General features: G+C 40.9%; 1 protein-coding gene across 1 annotated transcript in view; it reads left to right on the forward strand.

Moving 5' to 3' along the window:
• LOC111667222 (syntaxin-binding protein 4) overlaps positions 1–22,310 on the forward strand; it is an 80,274-nt gene that overhangs the window by 37,422 nt on the left and 20,542 nt on the right. Inside the window, exons 8-12 of the mRNA XM_023422862.2 lie at positions 1,145–1,293; positions 13,513–13,619; positions 13,778–13,919; positions 14,640–14,712; positions 22,068–22,156. Coding sequence (XP_023278630.1) covers positions 1,145–1,293; positions 13,513–13,619; positions 13,778–13,919; positions 14,640–14,712; positions 22,068–22,156 — 560 coding nt within the window. The remainder of the gene's footprint in view (positions 1–1,144; positions 1,294–13,512; positions 13,620–13,777; positions 13,920–14,639; positions 14,713–22,067; positions 22,157–22,310) is intronic.

Raw genomic sequence — 22,310 nt, forward strand, 5'->3', positions numbered from 1 at the left:
GAACCTGTCATTGCTGCTCGGTAGCAAAACATGAAACTGAAACCGTTTGTTGAAGATGTCTTTGGTGTTTCCACTCTCCAGCCTCTGCTTATTTAGTAACCAATGTACATGCTAATACAGATACATCTATGATAAGCTAATATTATCCAAAGTATCACTTAAATTCTTCTTGGTAGTAATGCCATGAAGGCATGATAAAGGTTGTTCTCAGTGGTTGTGTGTCTCTGAGTTCTCATTGGTTGTGTATCTTTGTTTTCAGTGGTTGTGTGTCTCTGTGTTCTCAGTGGTTGTGTGTCTCTGTGTTCTCATTGGTTGTGTGTCTCTGTGTTCTCAGTGGTTGTGTGTCTCTGTTCTCAGTGGTTGTGTGTCTCTTTTTTCTCATGGGTTTTGTATCTCTGTGTTCTCATTGGTTGTGTGTCTGTGTTCTTAGTGGTTGTGTGCCTCTGTGTTCTCAGTGGTTGTGTGTCTCTGTGTTCTCGGTGGTTGTGTGTCTCTGTTCTCAGTGGTTGTGTGTCTCGGTGTTTTCAGTGGTTGTGTGTCTGTGTTCTCAGTGGTTGTGTATCTCTGTGTTCTCAGTGGTTGTGTGTCTCTGTGTTCTTGGTGGTTGTGTGTCTGTGTTCTCAGTAGTTGTGTGTCTGTGTTCTCAGTGGTTGTGTGTCTCTGTTCTCAGTGGTTGTGTATCTCTGTTTTTTCAGTGGTTGTGTGTCTCTGTTCTCAGTGGTTGTGTATCTGTGTTCTCAGTGGTTGTGTGTCTCTGTTCTCAGTGGTTGTGTACCTCTGTGTTCTCAGTGGTTGTGTGTCTGTGTTCTCAGTGGTTGTGTATCTCTGTGTTTTCAGTGGTTGTGTGTCTCTGTTCTTAGTGGTTGTGTGTCTCTGTGTTTTCCGTGGTTGTGTGTCTCTGTTCTCAGTGGTTGTTTGTCTGTGTTTTCAGTGGTTGTGTGTCTCTGTTCTTAGTGGTTGTGTGTCTCTGTGTTTTCCGTGGTTGTGTGTCTCTGTTCTCAGTGGTTGTGTCTCTGTGTTCTCTGTGGTTGAGTGTGTCTGTGTTTTCAGTGGTTGTGTATCTCTGTGTTCTCTGTGTTTGTGTGCCTCTGTGTTCTCAGCGGCTGTGTGCCTCGGTCTTCTCAGTGGATGTGTATCTCTTGTGTTGTCAGTCATCCAGGTGAAGGAGTGATCCAGCTCCTCTCAGTGGCGCGCTCCAGCAGTTTCGGCATCACCATTGGAGGAGGCTCCAACAGGCCGGATGGCCCCGCAGTCTTCATCCAGGAGGTGCTGTCTGGAGGAGACTGTCACCGGGTGAGAAGCTTCAAACACACACAGTAAAATGAAAACTGCAGATACTGAATGAGATGAGGGGTGAAGTGAAGGGGAGAAATGTTTCCTTGAACCACAGCACAATGCTTTAATTGTGTAAATATGTAAACAATGAATGAATGAAGGCAGGTCTGAAAATATCAACATTAATCATGGATGATATTTGGGGATGATTTTAGGGGGTTTTACAAAATCAGGAGTTTATTTGTCAAGCTGCAGTTATTGAGCTTTGTCCTCTGGAGGAAGAAAAGCATCTTCACAATCATCACTGACTTATATAGATTATCTATGTTAACATGTTGGTAAACAGTTTCACACATTCTCATGGACCATCACTGATGGGTTCTCATAATGTCTGACTCTACATTGTGCTGGTAATGTCTCCATTGTAACAGCCACATTTCTGACTGAAGCTGTATTTCAGGAATAAAACATGATTTATTAAAACTGATTTCAAAATCAGATGTCAGATGTCTTCAGTCACAGTATGATGACAACAGCACATTGAGCTCAGTGTGCTCACTGTGGCCCCGGAGGCCTGACTGAAGGAGCTCGAGGTACCTGGATGAAACATAACTGAGATGGATGCAGTGCAGCAGTGAAGGACTGCAAACACAATGGAGGGAGGCAGAAGAGAGAGAGGGATGAAGAAGGGAATAAAAAAAGTGAAGTGCATACACTGCACTCTCACTGATCCTGTATCTGTGTGTAGCTGTCTAACACATGCTCACACATACTGTATGTCCAGACAGAGGACCTCGTGTGTCTCATACTGATAGTGTTCATTTCCAGTTTTAGTCTCAGTCTTTAAATGGAAATGTGTAACAAGAACTGAAAGGAACATTAAGAAAGTTACATCAACTCAAGGTAATGTGAACTTTAACAAGGGTAATGTCATCACTGCAACTGAAACTGAAAGTAACGTTAACTGAACGTTGCGTTAACGTTAGCTTACCATTTGCTTGCCTTCATTTCTTACTTTATTCCAGCTGTTTGGTTGCTGCTGTGTTTTCAGATTGCAGCTGAATTTAATTAATACATTTGTGGCAGGTGACATTAGTACAGTGGCCCTGAGAGCTCAACGCAAAAAAACATCTTCATCAATTTGACAACACGTGCTGCAGTTACTCACAACACAACAGAAGTGTTTCCAGAGGACACAAGACTGGCTCGGACTTGTTCATTGCCCAATTGTGACTTTTGAAGTTAAAAGCAAGCAACAGTGAGAGGTGTCAAACTGATGAAGATGTTTTCTGAAGTTGCTTGTTTGTGTTTTGTCTGTTTGCATGTGTTTTCTTAAGTTGTAGTGCTTTGAGCTCTCCAGGCCACCATACATTAGCTCCCGTCACTGACTGAGACATAATGAAGTGCAACATGCTGCTGGTTAGTTCAGCAGCTCAAGCACCAAAAGGACCTTCTGAAAAAGTATGTTTGGGGAACAGATTATGCATTTTTACCAGTTAGTTAGTTCACATGTCCATAATCTTCCATGCTGTTTTATCTTATTGTCTTATTTTTATTTATTGGCAAAAGTCATAGTATGTTTCCTCATAATGTTAGTTTTCAAGTTTTTTTAAGTAGTTTTTATCCTGTTTTATTTGTGGAAAAAAGTTTATCAGGAAACATCTTTCACCATCACATGTTTTGTGTGAATGGGTGATTGTGGTTTGTAGTGTATATCACACTGGTAGGACTCGTGGGGAGCAGCGGTTCAGCAGTTCAATAGTAAAGGCAGGAGCCAGGCCATGAAGTACTTGTATGTACGCTGTCAAATTCACCACCTGTTAACCAGTGAGGCCAGAACAGGGCTGATGTGATTATGTGCTGGTGAGTGACAGACCAGTGGGAACTTTCTGAGGTCTTTTGCTCTTCCAGCAAAGAAGAATTTTAACACTGGTGCAAATTCTTCTCCGTGCAATTCAATTTTTAATTGTCTTAGTTCCATCTTTGCATCAAAGAATAAGAGCCAGTTCTGTTTGTCATCAACACTTTCACTAAATGAAAAATGTGATGTTAATAAAGGTGGCAATCTGGAACTATAGCCATTCCTCATTTTTTTAGCAAAACTAAAAAATCTGAAAGCAACAAACGGAAAGTAGTTCAGTTTTGTTCAAAGGCTGATCTGCAGTCAGCTTAAACAGCACTAGACACATTCAGTAGCAGCTGCTGGAGTAAAGCTGCAGAATCATCATCTAAAAGTGTGTGCATTTATGATAAATCCTCTCTACAGTAGGCCAGATCAGTAGTGCAGTGATCTCACATATACATTTGTGTATATGCAAATACAACTGCATGTCATCAAGCTAATACTGCACCAGGGTCTTTACTCTATCCTAACATGCCTCTGCTTGATGCAGGTTTTCTGAAACTGTGCTGCAGTTTACAACCTTGTCGTGTTATTGTGCAGTAAATTGTGATACTGTCACGTTTTAGGGAAAAACCGAATCCAAATGCAAACAACGAAAAAGGGGGTTGGAGGAAAAAGGTATTTAAATAACAAAAAGTGACTTACTTACAGAACTCAATCCAAAATCCTGGTAAAACCCAGGAGCAAAACTGAAACACTAGTGAAACTAATTGGGAAAAAAAAATAGAAACAAAACACGAGCAAAATACAGACAAGAAGTAAAATAACCACAAGACGCACAAGGGAAGTATTTTCAAAATATAACAGGAAAGCAACCAAAAGTCCAAACATAAAGAGTCCATCAGGGCAGACCATGACAGAAACTGTGTAAAAGTCAGGGAGGACAATGATTGTTATGTAGGTTTGCACAATGAATAGAAATATAATCGAAAAATCCCAATATGGCCAAGTGCAATATCCAATTCACAGGAGCTGTAATTTTCTTGATAAAGCTAAAATGTGTCACATGTTGTTCATTGTTAGCACCATAAGTGTTGTGGTGCTACAGAGACGCCCCATCATCATATTCTCCAGACATAAAGGAAACATGTTTGTTTGGTACAAGACTCAACAAAAATCATATCATCATAATTTTTAGAGTTTTTTTCAGTGAAAATGCAAAAACGATCATTCCAACTGAAATCGCAATCACAATATGATTTTTTTTGCATATCGTGCAGCTCTCATTGTCATCATGTATAATTGTCCATGGTAATGGTGATAATGATCTTTAGGAGGAGAAAGCTGGATTTTGATAAACAGGTTTTATTTTGGGAAACATTTTCCTCCAATGAAAGTTTCCCAGTTGAGGGATCCTCCAAAGGATGAAACTAATAATATGATAATACTATAAGAAATAATATCAGCATCACAATACAGCACATTTCTGCCTTCTGCCAAACAGCCCTCCTTGTTTCCCTTAAACACAGAATATGTACTGAGTGTCTCTGTTATCTGTGGAGTCACCTTGACTGCCTGGAGGAAATTACCATAAAGTGACAAATACAGTCCTGTCAGCTCATTAAACTGTATAATATTTAGGAATTTATGCTGGATTAGAGAATATTAAACACTGCCTGAATATTTGGTGGCATTTGTGTTGCTTTGGTGTCAGAGAAATCCCAAAGTCCCCAAACAGACAAACTACACCAAGTGTGAAGGTCAGCCGTCAAGCTTGGACTCTTCCAGGGGCATCACCCTGCTGCTGCTCCACTACCCCCCTCCCCCCACCCACACCCCTCCTGCATAATGTTAGATACGTACATGCTACAAGAGCAGTAGTCCCTGCCTTATGTGTAGCATTCAAACCCAACCCCAGTGACACCTACTGAAGACATCAAACACTCATTTATAGTTTATTGAGTAATTACTTAATTAGCAAAGTGGTCTTTATCACACATCCCTCAAATCCACACACCCGCATTTGGTATTTAGTGAGTATTTACTACTAGTACTACTAAACCACAGTGGGTGTGTGTTCATGCTGATGAAGGAACATCTCAGTGATGTGTTTAATAGTTTCTGGACAACAATGGAGATCTATGGCAAAGAGCAATACCATATGCAATATCAGTTTATTGTTATTGTTTTATTCTTTTTGTGACATTTGTTCACAGAATTAAAAATATACATCATCAGCAGATGTATATTTTAATCACTGTTTCATTTCACATCCAGTTGCTTGTTCTCAGAGTGGCTGCTAGCCTGGTACTGAAGGAACTAACTGAGGAGTGCACAGGTGAGGTTTGAGAAAAACAGTAAATGTTGAATATATCTGGACAGGAAGCTGCTGGTAAACATGATGGACGAGCTCTGCAGCCTCACCAAGTGTCAGAGGGAACATTCAGCCATTTATGCTGAAAAAACCAGGCAACAAGTCATACTGCAGTCATACTGGATACTGCAGCCTCATATCCTCACTGGAGGCCTGTAAGATGCTCTGTATGGTGAGGGAGACGTGGTAAACGTGAGGGCTGCATCAGGACGTTATGCTGACTGTGCCATGCAGCTGCTGTCAGAGTAGATCAGGCTGAAACACAGTTCACTGTTAGAGGATAATTGTGGTTTATTGCATTCTTTTTTTGGTGCTGTTTTGGCTACAGTCATTCTAGTTCATGCAGTTCATTGAAGTGTAACAAGCATTTGCTGATCAGCATTGTTTCATTCATGCTTCACTAGCACCACGACAGTCAGAGCTGGGGGCGTCATGTCTTCATGTTCTACGTCTGTCCCATTCCAAGGGAATAGCAAATGTACTATTATCATTATTATTATTATTAATATTATTAGTAGTAGTAGTAGTTGTTGCACTGCTCAAACAAATTAAGGCAACACAATATAATCATCAGAGTATAACACCAAGTCAGTTAAACTTCAGGGATATCAATCTGTCCATTTAGGAAGCACAAGTGATTGTGAATCAGTTCCACCTGCTTTGGTGCAAATGAAAGTGACAACAGGTGCAATGGAGAGGCCAAAGCAAGACGACCCCCAAAAAGGGAATGGTTTTACATGTGGTGGCCACAGACAATTGCTCTCTCCTGATCCTTTCTGACTGATTCTTCTCTAGTTCTGTGTTTTGCTAGTGTCCCTGTCACTACTGGTAGCATGAGGCGGTACCTGCAGCCCAATCAGGTTGCACAGGTAGATTTGCAATGTCTCCCAGCACAGTCTCAAGAGCATGGAGGAGATACCAGGAGACCAGCTGTTACACAAGGAGAGAGGAACAGGAGGAGCACTGCCAGAGCTCTACAACATGACCTCCAGCAGGATACTGGTGGTCATGTTTCTGACCAAACTGTCAGAAACAGACTCCATGAGGGTGGCATAAGGGTCTGACGTCCTCTAGTGGGACCTGTGCTCACAGCGCAGCACCCTGTAGTTTGATTTGCCAGAGAACACCAGAACTGGCAGGTCCGCCATTGGCACCCCATTCTCTTCACAGATGAGAGCGGGTTCACACTGAACACATGTGACAGGCGTGAAAGAGTCTGGAGACGCTGTGGTGAATGTTATGCTGCCTGTAACATCATCCAGCATGACCGGTTTGGTGGTGGGTCAGTGATGGTCTGGGGAGGCATAGACCTCCATGTCACAGCCAGCGGTACCCTGACTGCTGTTATGTACTGGGATGAAATCCTCAGAGCGATTGTCAGACCTTATGCTGGTGCAGTGGCCCTGGGTTCCTCCTGGTGCGGGACAACGCCCGGCCTCATGTGGCCAGAGTGTGTAGGCAGTTCCTGGATGATGAAGGCATTGATGCCATTGATTGACCCTCACGTTCCCCTGACCTAAATCCAATTGAGCACCTATAGGACATTATGTATCGGTGCATCCGATGCTGCCATGTACCACCACAGACTGTCCAGGAGCTCACTGATGCCCTGATCCAGGTCAGGGAGGAGATCCCCCAGGACACCATCTGCCGACTCATCAGGAGCATGCCCAGATGTTGTTGGGAGTTTATAAAAGCACGCGGGGGCCATACACACTACTGAGTCACATTATGAGTTGCCGTGATGAAATTCACGCAAGTTGGATCAGCCTGTGATTTCAATTTCTTACCAGTGTGATTGTGAATCCTGTCCTCAGTGGGTTGATGATTTTGGTTTCCATTGACGGTTGTTACGTCATTTTGTTGTAAAGATTTTCAACTTGAATAATTCATTCATCAAGATCCAATGTGTGATTTAAGTGTTCCCTTAATTTTTCTTAGTGGTATTTTCCTGCTGTGACATCTTTCAGAGACAAACACTATAAACACACCTGTAACCTGTCCAGCACCATGCTGTTCAACCAGTGATAATTCAAATTTAAACAGTAATACTAACCGTCTGGCATTTTTGCTGTGTTTTGGCGTGAAACCGGTACCAGTTTCATGTGTAGGTGGGAAAAGGTCAAAGCTCAAGGTCACAGTGACTTCATGTTCTTGGGAATGACTCCACAGTAGTGACTCATTCATATGCGTAAGTAAAAAAAAAACAAAATTACTTCAATAACTCTTAAGTTATGAGGATTGGACGTCAGATGAATAAATTGTGATAAGTAGAGAAATAATGAAGCACAGACATTTGCTTGTGTCCCAATGAATGAGGCCACTTTGGAGTCATTCAATCAGAAGCTTAGGCCTGTGCTCAAAATGTTTAAAATGATTCAATTTCTTAACTGTGGTTGAAGCTGAAATGTTTATGTTGTGAGCATTAACCTGCACAAACGACTTGAAAACATTTTATTCATGTTCTGATCACATGGGGCTCTATGGAGGTGCAATGTTTGCACAAGTTTAAGGAGTATTCCCTACAGATGACAGCTGACTGTCTGTTTAATTAGATTTCCAACCTGAGTGAGGGAAGTGAAATCTACAGGTGTTACAGCAGGAATAGGCTGTGTCATGGAACTAAGAATTTAGCTGGACTTGTAACAATCACTTCATGTGACGTTTACTTTGATGAACTCAGCTCTGGAGCTCATATTATATTTCTCCTGCCTTTGCCAGAGATGTTAGCTGAGTAAAGACTTTCCGTTAGGAGATGTTGTCACCGTACAGTGCTTCTCCCGAGTGAACTGGCTGCTGCTTCACACACACATGTGGACGGCCTGTGTTAAATGATGACATGCTTGTATTTGTTGTGTCTCTGCACCGGTGACAGCCGGCAGGAGGCATTATGCCTTCCTGCTGTCAGTCTGTCAGTCCGTCTGTCCCATTCTCATGACAACGATATCTCAGAAACACATTGATGAAATTTGGTACAAACATTCACCTGGACTCAAAACATGTTTTTGGCAATAACTCACAAATTCATTCACTAATTATGAAGCAATTTAATTCAAATGTCTATAAAGATTAAATGAAGTGATGACATTTTATATATAAAAGGTCAAAGGTCAACTACATCATAATGTTCTGCACAAACAACTCTGGCCAATATTCAACACTAACTTAAGAAGGAGATATTGTGACCATATTTCTTGGTGGAGGGATACATCCACAAGCTGGTGATTGTAGTTTGTGGCTATGTGGGCAGGGTCTCTTGCTTTCACTCTAGCCCCAGTCAGTTGCACACAGTGTAGAAAGTGTAAATTGTGGTGGTCACTTTCCATTATGAATAATGAACCATGTGAAATTTAAAACTTCAACAGTGGCAAAATGCATATTAGAGAAACACAGAGGAGTGTGTGCCAGTCTCCCCCATACAGAAATGTCATATATGACGTATATGTCCCTATATCAAGCCAGATGTCGCCATATACAGTATTTCACCTATAAGAGAATATATTATCATCACATATATACATCCTCTAGATATATGAAGATATAGGTCTATAATGTGACATTGGTAAAACATGTTGCAACCATATTTGTTAATGATGTACAGTATATTCAATTTATATATTCAAATTTTTAAAAACAACATACAAATTGTCTCCGTTTATATCAGTTTTTTCTGTCTTTCTCTATACATGTCTATATTTGATCTTTACATATATAATATCAACATTTACCGACAGGCTTTGGGATCGATATACTGTATATCTATGTAACATATATCTACAGTATAAACATACATAGATAAACGTACATATTTGTATGGGCTCGACATATACGTCAGTATATGAAATAGTTCCAGTTTCTAACAGGTTCAATATGTAATTTTTTGGTTTTTACTTCATATGTACATATATTTCATAAATGGGAATTCAATATATGTACATAGATTAAAGTTGTGTATGGGACAGGCTGTGATGGTTGTTTACAGTGTACAGTGTTATCATAGCCAATAGAAATGATGGAAGTAAGCCTTTACATGGATGAACACTTTCTGTCCCTACAGTTGGTTTCAAAAAATAACAGTGCTGGTGTGATGGCCCAAGATATATGTAGAAAGTAGCAGAGCAGAAATATGTGTTGAATCCTGTGTAGAGTCAAAGAGGCACTGACTGTCTCAGAAGTCAGTCATGTTCTCACATATTGAAGAGGAATAAAAATGAGGATCCTATAGAAAGAGACGCTCCAACAGTTGTACACAGCCCTCTCTTCCTTCTCCCCAATCCCATCCTCCTCGCTTCTCTGTCCGCCCACTCACTGTCAACTGTGGCAGCAAGACAGGGAGGGAGAGGAGGAGAGTGAAGGGGAGAGACGAAGAAAAAGAGGAATCTGCTCTTGAGTTTGTGTGCTTGGAGGAAGCTGTCTCTAAGTAGATGTCCTGCAAGGTTTTACATCATTTGCATTTAAGATAGCAATGAGTGGATCACAGAGAGTACTTGAGGCTAGCAGTGCCTCAGGGCTGAGAACATCTCCCATGATCCCTGTGGAGAGGTCTGTGTGCTGTTGTACCTTTTGGTGCATGTTTAGATTCTCTCTCTCTTCACAATGAAAAAATTAAATTAGACAGGCTCTATCAGACATAAGAACAGTCTTATAGTCTTCGTTCAAACAAGCTTTTTGTCCTTATGACTGCCTCAGCATTATTTGCTTGGAGAGAGAAGCTGACAGCTTTAGACACAGGGCCTGTAACAGAAGCCTACAATAAAAGTCAGGACATGTTCCTATGAAAGAAGAACCAGCTTAATATTCATGTTGATCCTTTGGGTTATATACTCCGATTGATTGGTTACCTTTGCTGATGATACTCATTTCAGTACATTTCACCCCAGAATAATAACCCTCAGGCTTTGACCTCAATTATAACCTGCTTATATCCCCTAAACCACTATCACAGAAGTCAACTCTGTCGACTCTGAAGTGAAGTTAATGCTTGATTCTGATTTCAGTTTCAAACATCACCAAAACAGCCTTCTTCCATTTGACAACATCACAAAGTTGGAAATTTCTTGAACCAGGACAGTGCCGAAAAATGTATTAACTCCTTACCCATACATGTATATACATATATTAAATTTCCATATTTGAAATATGTGTATATATAAAATAAAAACATATATATAAAATGTATTAAACCAATTAGAATTTACAACAACTTCATACATTGACATATACTGTATGTCAAGCACATACAAATATATATGTTTCTATATGTATGTTTATATTGGTAGACATATGTTACATAAATATATATCCATCCCAAAGCCTATATACTGTATACATTATATGTCTTGATATTATATAGGGTTCAAAAGTCTGTGACCACTTTCCCAGAATAGGAAGATAAGCATGTTTAAAACATATATAAGCATATATTATTTTATATGTAAGTTATTTTAATAAACTGAACTATAAATCAAATATTTATTGTTATTGTTAACATATCTGGTCGTAACCTATTATACTATATAAAAAATAATCCTAGACATTTTTTTCATATGTACATACAAATTTTACTGTGGGTATTTCATATATGTTATAAACTTATATCTTCATTTATCCAGAGGATGTATGTATGTGATGATAATATATCCCCTTATAGTCAACATATAGGGCAACATCACTCAATAATATAGGGATATATACGACAAGATTGTTAACTGAGATTTTTAAAAAAAGGAAACCCTGAGTATCTTTTGGAGTTGATTGTAAAGTTCTCTGAATTATAAGCCGTACACAGACAGAGACCCCGTCTGTATGGCTGATTTACCATTATGTTAGACATGTAGAACAGCTGCTGAATGCAGTGCAGCAGTTAGCAGCTAAAGAGCCAGATGTTTCCCTCTGGAGCTAGAAGAGAGGGAACTGATCTGGTGACACAAACACAACTTTATGAGGTGATAATACGTCATTATTGTGTTTTCATTTTGTTGCAATGGTGCCAAATAACCCCCTTTCACTTAAGTAAAATATTGAATTAATGCTTTTACTTTTAATGGAATATATTTATTGCTGCCTTTACTCCAGTTTCATATGTTGTGTTTTGCAACTGTTAACTGGCTAAAGAAATGATTTAAAACTCCATATTTTCCTCTTCTCCTGTGTTTTATTTGACGTGTTGATCCATAAGAAGATGTAATTGTGGTTTTAAGAACCAAAAACCATCTCAGTGTAGTTTTACGTCTCCTCTCTCAGGCTTCTCTCTGGAGCGCTAGTAACAACAGGTCAGTGAGCCAATCAGAAGAGAGGACGTGCTGAGCCTCTCTTCTGATTGGCTGACTGTTTTCTGAGTGATTTAATTAAAATATAGCAGATTTCAGATAAACACTGGGTTTAAGGCTCAGTTTCTGAATACAGGCTGTGTGCATTTCTCTGTGGACTGAGGCTTTGATACTTTCACAGTATTAATATAGAACCTAGACCTGCTTTATAATCAAACAGCACATGGACATCTACCTTTGTACTATATGGAGCTTTAATGCTAAATTTAAAAAAAAAATGAACTGAATTAAATATTCACACAAACTCTTATTCACATAATAAAAACAGTTGCATTTATGACTAAAAATAAAATGGTTGTAAATTTCATAGCCATCTCTCAACATGTTGCATTAATCCAGCATAGTACTGGAAGATTGTCTCAGGGATGGAGCTGCAGCAGACATGTAGATTTCATTTGGCCCATTTGTTTCTCACTGACTTACACACTCAAAATCCCCAATAACAGATGGTGACTGGTACAGAGTAGTAAGACTGCATGCAACTGTGTTAGAGACAGGGCACAGTAAAGTAGAGCTGCATGTCCATACTGTCATTACGTCTCTTTAACTCACTCCACACTGTGCAATAATGTCTGGCTCTATAACACTGACCCTCTCTGTTTCTTCTGCTTATAGAAGCAGTTTGTCCAGTTCACCTAAATCCTGACTATTAATCCTCTGTGTTATACGGGAAGCAGGCTAGCATTCATGCTCTGGGATTCTGTATGAGATGAGTCAGCAGGAGGATTATACAGCCATGCATGTATCAGAACTATAGCAGCTTTAAGGTGACAACCCCCATTTCAAACGTGCAGGAGAGATTTGTGTATAAATGAGCGAGGAGTATGATCCTCAGTGGCTCCATTTACCCGTCAATATCATCAGTGGACGACAGCCTGGGTCACCATGTGATCCTAAGATTTTGTTTATGTTTTCAAATCAGCTGTACAATAACTGATCACTGTTTCCTCCTTTACTTTAACATAAACGTTGTCCTTTCTACACCTGATTGGACAAATGTAGCATTTGCTGAGATGTCATTGGTAAAGCCAGAGGCGTACCATCAGGAGACGCAAAGAAATACTTTGCGCCCCCAGGTACATTTTGCAATGACAACTATAAACCCCCTTAAACCTCCCATTCTGACACTAAACAGTGCACTGATGTTGCCCCAAACCCCCCTAAGTGGGGCCCTTGATGATGTGTACTGTAGCTAGCATTTAGTGATCTGCATGTGAGGCATTTAGGGGACATCTGTAAATTGTAGTTTTCTGCAGATAGTCTGCACTTCACCAAAATGAGTTTAAACCACTCTAAAGAGTGACAGTTCTGAGCAACACCATCAGTTATGGGATGGAAAACAATGGAGCTGGTGTTGATATTGTTACTGAATGTTGAATCCACATCTCTGCCAGAGATGTGCCGTTGGGTTTGTTGTAGTCGTGCTTGTGATGATGTGATGATACCACATTCACTTGACCAGCCACAATCAGCAGCACTACAACATGATTGTACCGGGATCTTGGACCTTTGGAAACCCATGTAGAACATGTGACAATGGCTGTATTTCACATCTGGAAAAGAGCTGATAGTGTCTATACTTGGACAGGTCCTGTGGTCCATATGTTCATAATAAAGAATATTTAGAAATATTTAACCTGTGTGGTTTTTCAGCTCATCATGACTAAAGCCTCTGGCTCCTTGTTGTGCAGGACGGACGTCTGAGGCCTGGAGATCAGCTCATTGCCATTAACAAAGAGTCGTTGATAGGTGTGACCCACGAGGAGGCCAAGAGCATGCTGAACAAAGTCAAGTTCAGGTGGGTGCTGCAGGGATTAGATATGAATTGCTCATAGAGTAACTCAAAGTGAATCTCTGTCAGTACAGTCCTACTGTTCCACAATCTTTCCTCTTCCCTCTGTACCTGTAAAGATCACTGTGTACATGCTCATGTCTTTGTATGTATTGTGTCTCCAGCCAAGACAGCACAGTGGAGATCGCCTTCATCCCAGGTAAAGGACTTTTTCCAAGCAGCACGTCCCTCCACAACGGAGTCCAGCGAGCTGCGGGGAACAGCTACAACTCTGGACGTTTAAAAGTCCACATCAGATCACCTGAGGTCAGCTCGCCAATACACAAGTACCGGACATTCTGTCACTGGATTCACTGATTTCATAGCAATTTATTGCAACAACAAGTGTGGGAAAGCAGAAGCAGAAGCATTTCTGACTGAATCAAAAATAATCAGGCTTTTGTTTCCATAACACATCTTAGACTCATGTATCAGCTCAGTCCAGAAGCCTAATGCAGGCACATTTTCTAGAAACGTTTTTGTGAAAAAAATTCTGTTTTTCTGAATTAATGATCATTATTTTTATCTCAGAAAGGCAAGAGCAGATGTTTTTTTGGTGGCAGAGCTGAACAGAACTGAATCTATAGAGGACTTTTTCTTAGTTAATACATTCGATATAATAATTGTATTACTGACTTACATACTGACTTACTTTTATTTAAGTTTAAGATGATCAGTGAATAAACTGTTTTATTTAACTGTTTATTCATCTTGCGTTTAAATGCATTAATAAGCTCAAAGTTTTTTGATTAAATTTAATTAATAATTAATCATTGATAGACAAAATAAAAAAATAGAGTTATTGATTTGCAAAACTGATTGAAAAAGTTTTTTATATTATTTCCAATACATTAGCTGGTTGTGATCAGTTCAAAATTTTATCATTCACTTGCCCAGCAAATCATTAATATCTATCATTTCTTGGTTGTCATCATGTCATCATTACATGTTTTTTCACTTTCTTTTTTCAAATGTATTTGTGTGCAGATTTGTACAGAGGAGCCGGCTCCAGTGTCCTCCCCTTCTCCTGACATCTGCCCACCAGATATTCAGATTTCAGGTACAACACCTCACTACACTACTACACACACACGCACGCACACACGCATGCACACACACACACACACACACACACACACACACACACACACTTTACGTTGATTTCAAATCAAAATCCTCCCTCTGCTTCTGCTGCTCAGAGCTGTGTGAGTCAGATTGAGCTGTTGATTCACAGTGAGATTGGTAGTACTTACAACCATGTCACATTTGACTTTAAAGGAAAAATCCGTCAGTATTCTTTTACTTTTCTTCTTGTCATTGATTCCCACACCAATCCCAATGTGGGAAGGGAAATAAATAAGGCATGTGTGGATGTGTGAAACAGTGCTACTCCTCTTCAAGCAACATCACAACCTTAATATATATTGGTGATTCAAAATGAAGAGAAATGTTACATCAGTAATGTTTATAATATACACTATGATAGTATAGCAGTAATAGGGAGTGTATGTTCAATTATCCAGTATTTTTATATCGCAGTATTATGAATCTTTCCTCTGGCGCAGACCTTGGTGCCTCAGTATATCTAATGTTATCTAAAATTGTGTCCATCTTATCTTTTCCTACTGAAGATCCTTTCTCCCTCCAGCTCCCAATTGTCATCAGTGTGGAAGATTTTCACTTGTTCACTTAGTATTTGTAGTGGTGTGAGCTGTGGAGCTCAGGGGTAATTGAACATCAGTAAGAGTCCTTTGTTCCTGTAGTTTGGGTGTTACCTGGATCACTGCAGATTTAAATTAATTCAAATCAAGTTTATTTATAAAGTGCTGTACAAGAATATGCAACAAGAAACACACAACATAATAACAGCTATAAAATGTGAAGTCTTAATTATCCCATAGTCAGTTTGACAATAAAACTGAGGGGATAAAAGTGAAATATAAAAACCTTAGGGACACTCAAAAGCCAAAGAAAAGATGCAGGTTTTTAGTTTAGTCTTAAAAATGTCCACAGAGGAGGAACACTTCATTTGAAGAGGTAAATTGTTCCAAAGTTTTGGGGCAGATACTGCAAAAGCCCAAACACTCTTTCCCCTTAGCCTGGACCAGGGGACAGCCAGGAGCAGCTGGTCTAAACGTCTGAGGGGTCTGGGGTTGGAAAGGAGGAAGAGGAGCTCAGAGATGGATTCAGGTGCCTAAAGTTAAAGCGTTGATTTATATCCTTCAAATTATTGACAGAGAGGAACGGTTTGAATTTGGCAATGTTTCTTAGATGGAAATAGCAACCTATCACAACAGTGTTGATTTGTTTGTCAAATGTTAGGGCTGAATCAAACATGACACCAAGATTTTTGGCCTGAGCAAGAAGGTGAGGGGCCAGGGGTCCTAAGAGATGTGCTACACTCCTGGTGGAGTCGGGGGAACCAAACAAGACCACTTTAGTCTTTCTAACATTTTATTGAAGACAGTTATTTGCCATACAATCTTTCACCTCCTGGAGGCAGTCGAGGAAAGAGCTAACTGAGTTAGTAATAGCATTATCACCAGGTTGTAAGGGGAGGTGTAGCTGAGGGGTTGTCAGCGTAGAAATGATAGGAGATGTTATATTTTTGTCAGATGGAACCCCAGGGGAGCAAGTATGCGGAAAACAAAATAGGCCCTAAAATGGAGCTTTGAGGTACTCCACATGTGATGGGGGCAGATAAGGAGAAGAGATTTCCAGATTTGATAGAAAAAGATCTATCTGTCAGGGAATGAGGCAAACCACTGCAAGCCCTGCCCTGTTGCTCAAGATGGTTCAAGAGGATAGTATCTTCCAATGTATCGAAGGTGGAGCTAAGGTCTAGCAGGATTTATAAGGCAAAATTATTTAAAGCTGAGGTATCAAGGTTAGGTTTTTTGATACAGGGATGAACTGCATGTTTAACGCAAGAGGAAACAGAGCCAATGGATAGGATAAGATTGTTGGACGTACAGTGTCAAACACTTCCTTCAACAGGCGAGTGGGAATAATGTCCAGGGGGCAAATAGCTGGCTTTGTATGTAGAACTATGTCTTTAATATGAGCAAGGGACACAGGCTTAAAGTTTCTTTGGACAGCAGAGCAAGGAGGGAGGACATTGGGAAGAGATGGAATATGAGATTGGATGTTTTCAAGTGTATGCTCAAGTTTATGTCTCTCTGTGTTTCTTTGTCAGAGGCTTTGGGATGCTGCTGGTTGTAAGACACTGTGAGACACTGTGAGAGGCTGCAAGAAGCTGTAAGGCTGCAAGAGGCTGTGAGACATTGTGAGAGGTTGTGAGACGCTGTGAGACGCTGTGAGACGCTGTGAGACGCTGTGAGACGCTGTGAGACGCTGTGAGATGCTGTGAGAGGTTGTGAGACGCTGTGAGATGCTGTGAGAGGTTGTGAGACGCTGTGAGACGCTGTGAGACGCTGTGAGACGCTGTGAGAGGGTGCAAGACGCTGTGAGACGCTGTGAGACATATATGATGACCTTCACATCATTGACAGAGAGGAATGGTTTGAGTTTGGCGATGTTTCTTAAATGGAAATAGCAACCTTTCACAACAGTGTTGATTTGTTTGTCAAATGTTAGGGCTGAATCAAACATGACACCAAGATTTTTGGCCTGAGCAAGAAGGTGAGCAAGTATGAGGAAAATAAAAGGAAGAGATTTAACAGGGTGCTCATGATGTCTGTGGAAAGCTCTGCTCTAAAGACTGAAGTCAGGGAACAAAAATCTCCTGTTTGGAGGTAACATCACAGATTCCTGTACATAAAAGACTACTAGACAGGTGGGTATGTTCTGTACACCTGTATACATGCACCACTACATTCGTTCATTCATTTTACATACATACATACATTCATTGCTGCCTGGATGACTTACTGCAGCACTAAATGTGGCTTCACCGCTGAAAACAGCCCCAACAAATGCACTGTTTCCCCCTGTCTGAGTAATGTCTGTTATACACTACAGTGACCACCTGGACACTACTGAACCTTTGTTAATGAATATCTCTTTTTTTAAGATTTATATAATATATAGAGAAAATATATAATGATACATGTTCATGGTCACTGCTCTTTGGTAAACACAACCTTCCTTCACTATGTCTGTCATGTGTTTAACAAAGCAGCACTGCCATTAAATAACCTTTAAAGGACTATTAAACACCTGCCAAATCAGAGCTGAGATTTTCAGTGATTTGTCCCAGAAGTACCTCAAATCAGACGTACGAGATAAACCCGTCTGATCAAGAATGAAAAACGGGGAACATTTGCTCCCTAACAGAGATTGGGGATTAGGTAGAGAGGAGAGGATAGGATTTAAACGAAACCACAGCACAGTAGGGGACCTACGAGTGCACAGGAATTTGAGGGATCATGACAAAGTCCTTTCTTAATAACAGTGGCTATAGTACGTCATTGTTTTCAGAAACTGAGTCTGTGTTGGAGAGAGAGAAGACAGAATTAAGAAGCAAGAAAAATAACGGAGAAGAAAACTGTTAAAGCTGGACCAGAATATGAGTTCACTTGGCCGGTTTTCAGTTTTCAGTTTTGGGATTCAGATATTCTTTTTTCCTCTATTCTATTATTGTCAGCACATTTGCTCTATTTATACTTTTGAACTGCACTTTTACAAGGTGGAAATATAAACCATCTCATCCTGGGCACCTGACATCCCCCTCACTCACAGCAGTGACCCTTCAGCTGTGTGATAACACTAAGGCAGAGTGTCAGCAGAGGTGGAAAAAGTACAAAAATATTATACTCAAGTAAAAGTACCAATACTTTGATGAAATATTACTCAAGTAAAAGTAAAAAGTAGTTCATTTGAAATGTACTTTAAGTAAAAGTTACTTAGTTACTTTCTTAGTCTGGGATGTGAGGGTAGACTAAAGACTTCGTGCCCACTAACCTAGCTTGTCCTCGCGCGCCCTCTATGTTCACGCGCCAGTGCTAATCACATCATCATTTGTCACTGTTGGTTCTGGCCATTGGTTTTACTGTCTATGGTTCTGGCGTGTATTTTTCCCCTGTAGGTTGGATTGTTATTTTTACTCAGTAATGGATAGGATTTATAAAGTAACTAAGTACAATACTTGAGTCAAAACGTATTCAAGTAAAATACAAAATACCGATTTTAAATTGTACTTAAAAAATACAAAATACACAAAAAAAGTATTCAGTACAGTAATGTGAGTAAATGTATTTCGTTACTTTCCACCTCTGAGTGTCAGACATGCAGTTTGAAACTGCCACAAACTCACCTGAACACTGTCAGCAGTAGCTTTTGTTTGATGTTGTAAAAAAAAAAAAAAGGAGACCATACCAGCTAAATACCCTTTTTCCACCAACATTAGCAGGTGTAAGCAGGTTATTTAAGTGCGGTACACTTGCTAATTAAAGTTGCACAGTGCTGGACAGGTGACAGGTGTGTTTACAGTGTTTGTCTCTGAAAGATGTCACTGCAGGAAAAGAGGCAAAAATTAGCATGTTCACCCAGGTGTTGTGTTTACATCACTGCTCATCAGAGCCAGAACTGATAAATACCCGTGTCTACTGCAGAGTCATGTGACCCAGGTATGAATTCTGATTGAAGCCTGATGTTAGCAGGTCTTGGCAGGTTTTTTGACCAGTGGAAAAGGGGCTTAGCTGTTGTCTTTTGTCCAGGGACCACGATGAAGCTGCTGCTATCAGCTGTTCAAACTGCAATTTTACACATTATGAAAACAGTCATTTGTCCATCGGTGCATCACAGCCATCAACATCCTCAACCAAAACCACACACTACACACCACTACAGTTACAAAAGGCTATGATAAAAGAGATGGAGATAGACAGTTCATCACTATAGACATGAGACCCGTTAACGTAGTCAAAGGAGAAGGCATCTGAAAATGAATGAAGATGGAGTCTGATTATACTGACCCAAGACGCTCCACTATTTCACTCGCCCTGTCACATGCACTGTGATCTATTAACTCTAGTTGAAAACTCAACTGCCTAAAGTTTCACAGTGTACCTCGCCTTGTATCTCGTGAGCATGATGGCGTGCGTGGCTGTCACCTGACACTTTATAATTAATTGGCGGGAATATTGTTCCTTCCTACTGGAAACTTTCAAGAGTATACTGCTCTATCTAACAATTACACATGTGTTTTACTAGGCTACAAACAATATAAAACAGTCCAGTTTTAGTAAAAGAAAAGGTATTAATGAATAAGAAACCGAATAATCTGAACCTGACCAACAGCTTAGATGTTAAGGGTGTCTGTAGGCCCCGGCTCAGAGACAGTCCCAATCCTATTGGCCTGGATTATCACAGCTAACGTTATTTCCTAGGTGCTGTGACCACTTAGCGCCTATTGGTTTAGCCAGGTGGTGTCTGTGACAGATGTCAGCAGTTTGTGGTGAGGTGAGCAGACACACAGAATGACAGGGTATCAATTCTGATTGTTTCCAAAATTCAGTTGGGGCTCATGTGGAGGCAAGGAAGCGGTCGGTTGTTGTATTTAAACTGAGTCAGTTTAAATACAACTCTACATACAGCTGCTCCTAGTCTCTCTCCATCACTTCTCTCTCCTCAGTTTCCCTCCTCTCAACTTCATATAATTATAATATTGTAAGGTCCGGACCTGACTCTGTATAGAGCATTGAGATAATGTGTGTTATGGTTTGGTTCTATATAAATAAAACTGAAGACCAAGAACTGGTTCTTGGTCTTCAGCCTTCACCTCCTCCACCCTCTGATGACACTGGGTCATACACACAAATGCTTTCACACCTGACTCGTGAAGCCATGACAAAAGCTGGAGACAGTTTTCAGCAGTTAAACTAAGTCATTTATGAGATGAGATGATTTAAACACATAAGAAAAGCACAGGAACACATGGAGCGTGGGGGCTCAGTGGAATCAGGAGTGTTGGATATGCATGACAGCGGAGAAAGTGTGTGAGTGTGAGGAAAGAACTGAAGGGGAGCTAAAGCAGCAGCAGCAGGAGCACTGGGCCCAGCGTTCCCAGTTGGCCCCGCCCACCAGGCATCTGAACCACAGGCAGACAAAAACCAGATCAGCAGATTCAGCAGGGGTCATCACAACGCTAATGTCCATGAGTCAGCTGACCACACTGACAACCTGACCTCCCGTCCTGCTGGCCCCCGGCCTGATGCCCAGCAGGGGGGGGGGACAGGTCGTCAGAGGCGTTCAATCCTGTTAGGGAGATCAACCCACCTGTGACAATATGTGGAAAAACTGTCACGCAACTGTTATCACCTGACACTAAACTGCCTCACTTCCGCTTACAGCAGCAGCAGCTCATAAAACACTCTCGCATCAAGGTTCATTTAGTAGCTGTTCTGGAGCTTTTGAGCATCATCACATCATCATCATCATCATCTACAACAGCTTCTGAATGAATGTTGAGAGCCAAAAAGATTCATAGGCAACACCATGCTAAGTGTATGTGTGTGTGTGTGTGTGTGTGTGTGTGTGTGTAAAACTTCTGAGAGGTAACTCCTCACATTTTATTTTGAGATTCACATATGTATTGTACAGCCACAAATGTTTGGTTCACATCAACATATCTAACTCTTGTTTTGTTTCCTTACTTCAAGTGCAAATATAGAAACACACGTACTGTATACACTGTCTGTACTAGTATAACAACAGAGTATGTGGACTGGTATCTGGGTTTAAAGCACGGCTGTTGTCACGACAGCAGGTCTGTCAATCATCACCACCGGGCAGGGGCAGGGGGAGCGGGGGTGGTGGGGTAGGGTAAATCCTTTGGGTAACAGCAACAGGGGGTGTGCAGACACACACGCTCACAGACACACACTCAGAGGTCGCCATCACCACAGCAAGCGGACATGCAAATCTGGGGCATTCAAAGTCATCAAATTAATATTAGGCCTGGGCTGTCTGCCCCCCTCCCCCCTCACACTGTTTTCCCTCACTCTCATCTATATAATCATCCACCTTTCTCCCCCACTCCTCTCTTTTTAATCATCTGCTTTTCATCTTCCCCTCCCACCCCCCACCCCCATCCCACACTCACACACACCTCCCCTATCACCACAGCCACCCACTTCCACCAAATCCACAGAGAATGTCTGTCCATCCACTCTGATAATACAGATTATCCAATGAAATTTCTCCTTCTGTTGTTTACTAGGTGTACTGTTGCCTCACATACAATCTGTTGAAGGCCTATAGCTCCTGGTGCCATACCTCACACAGACACTGTACTGTAAATATATATTTACATGTATGTTTTGTGTATAGACTGTTTTTCCTCCTGCTCAGTTTCCCCTTTCCCTTTCGAGAATAATCAACCATATTCTTTCCTCTTTTCTCCTCCCTCCACCCTCCTTGCTCCTTTTCTTGTTTCTTTATGACTCTCTCCAGGTTCATCCAGCCAGAGGTCGCCAACGGAGGCCAAACCGAAGATAACACTGGACCCTTACATACGCCTCAAATCAGACAAGTTAGACTTGGTGAGTCCTGTCTGCTGGTCAGACAAGCTGTTTCAGAGCCAGGCTGCTAAATACATTCCTCCTGGCACGTGATGTTGAGCGTGTTTTGAGCGGTTTATTCAAGCTGTGAGGTGTTGTTCCTGCTTTAGGTTGAATTACCCAGACAAGCCCATTA

Source organism: Seriola lalandi, unplaced genomic scaffold, assembly GCF_002814215.2.
Source record: "Seriola lalandi dorsalis isolate HSWRI2012SDOR001 ecotype SW California unplaced genomic scaffold, Sedor1 jcf7180002054686, whole genome shotgun sequence".
In the NCBI taxonomy this organism is placed as follows: Eukaryota; Metazoa; Chordata; class Actinopteri; order Carangiformes; family Carangidae; genus Seriola; species Seriola lalandi.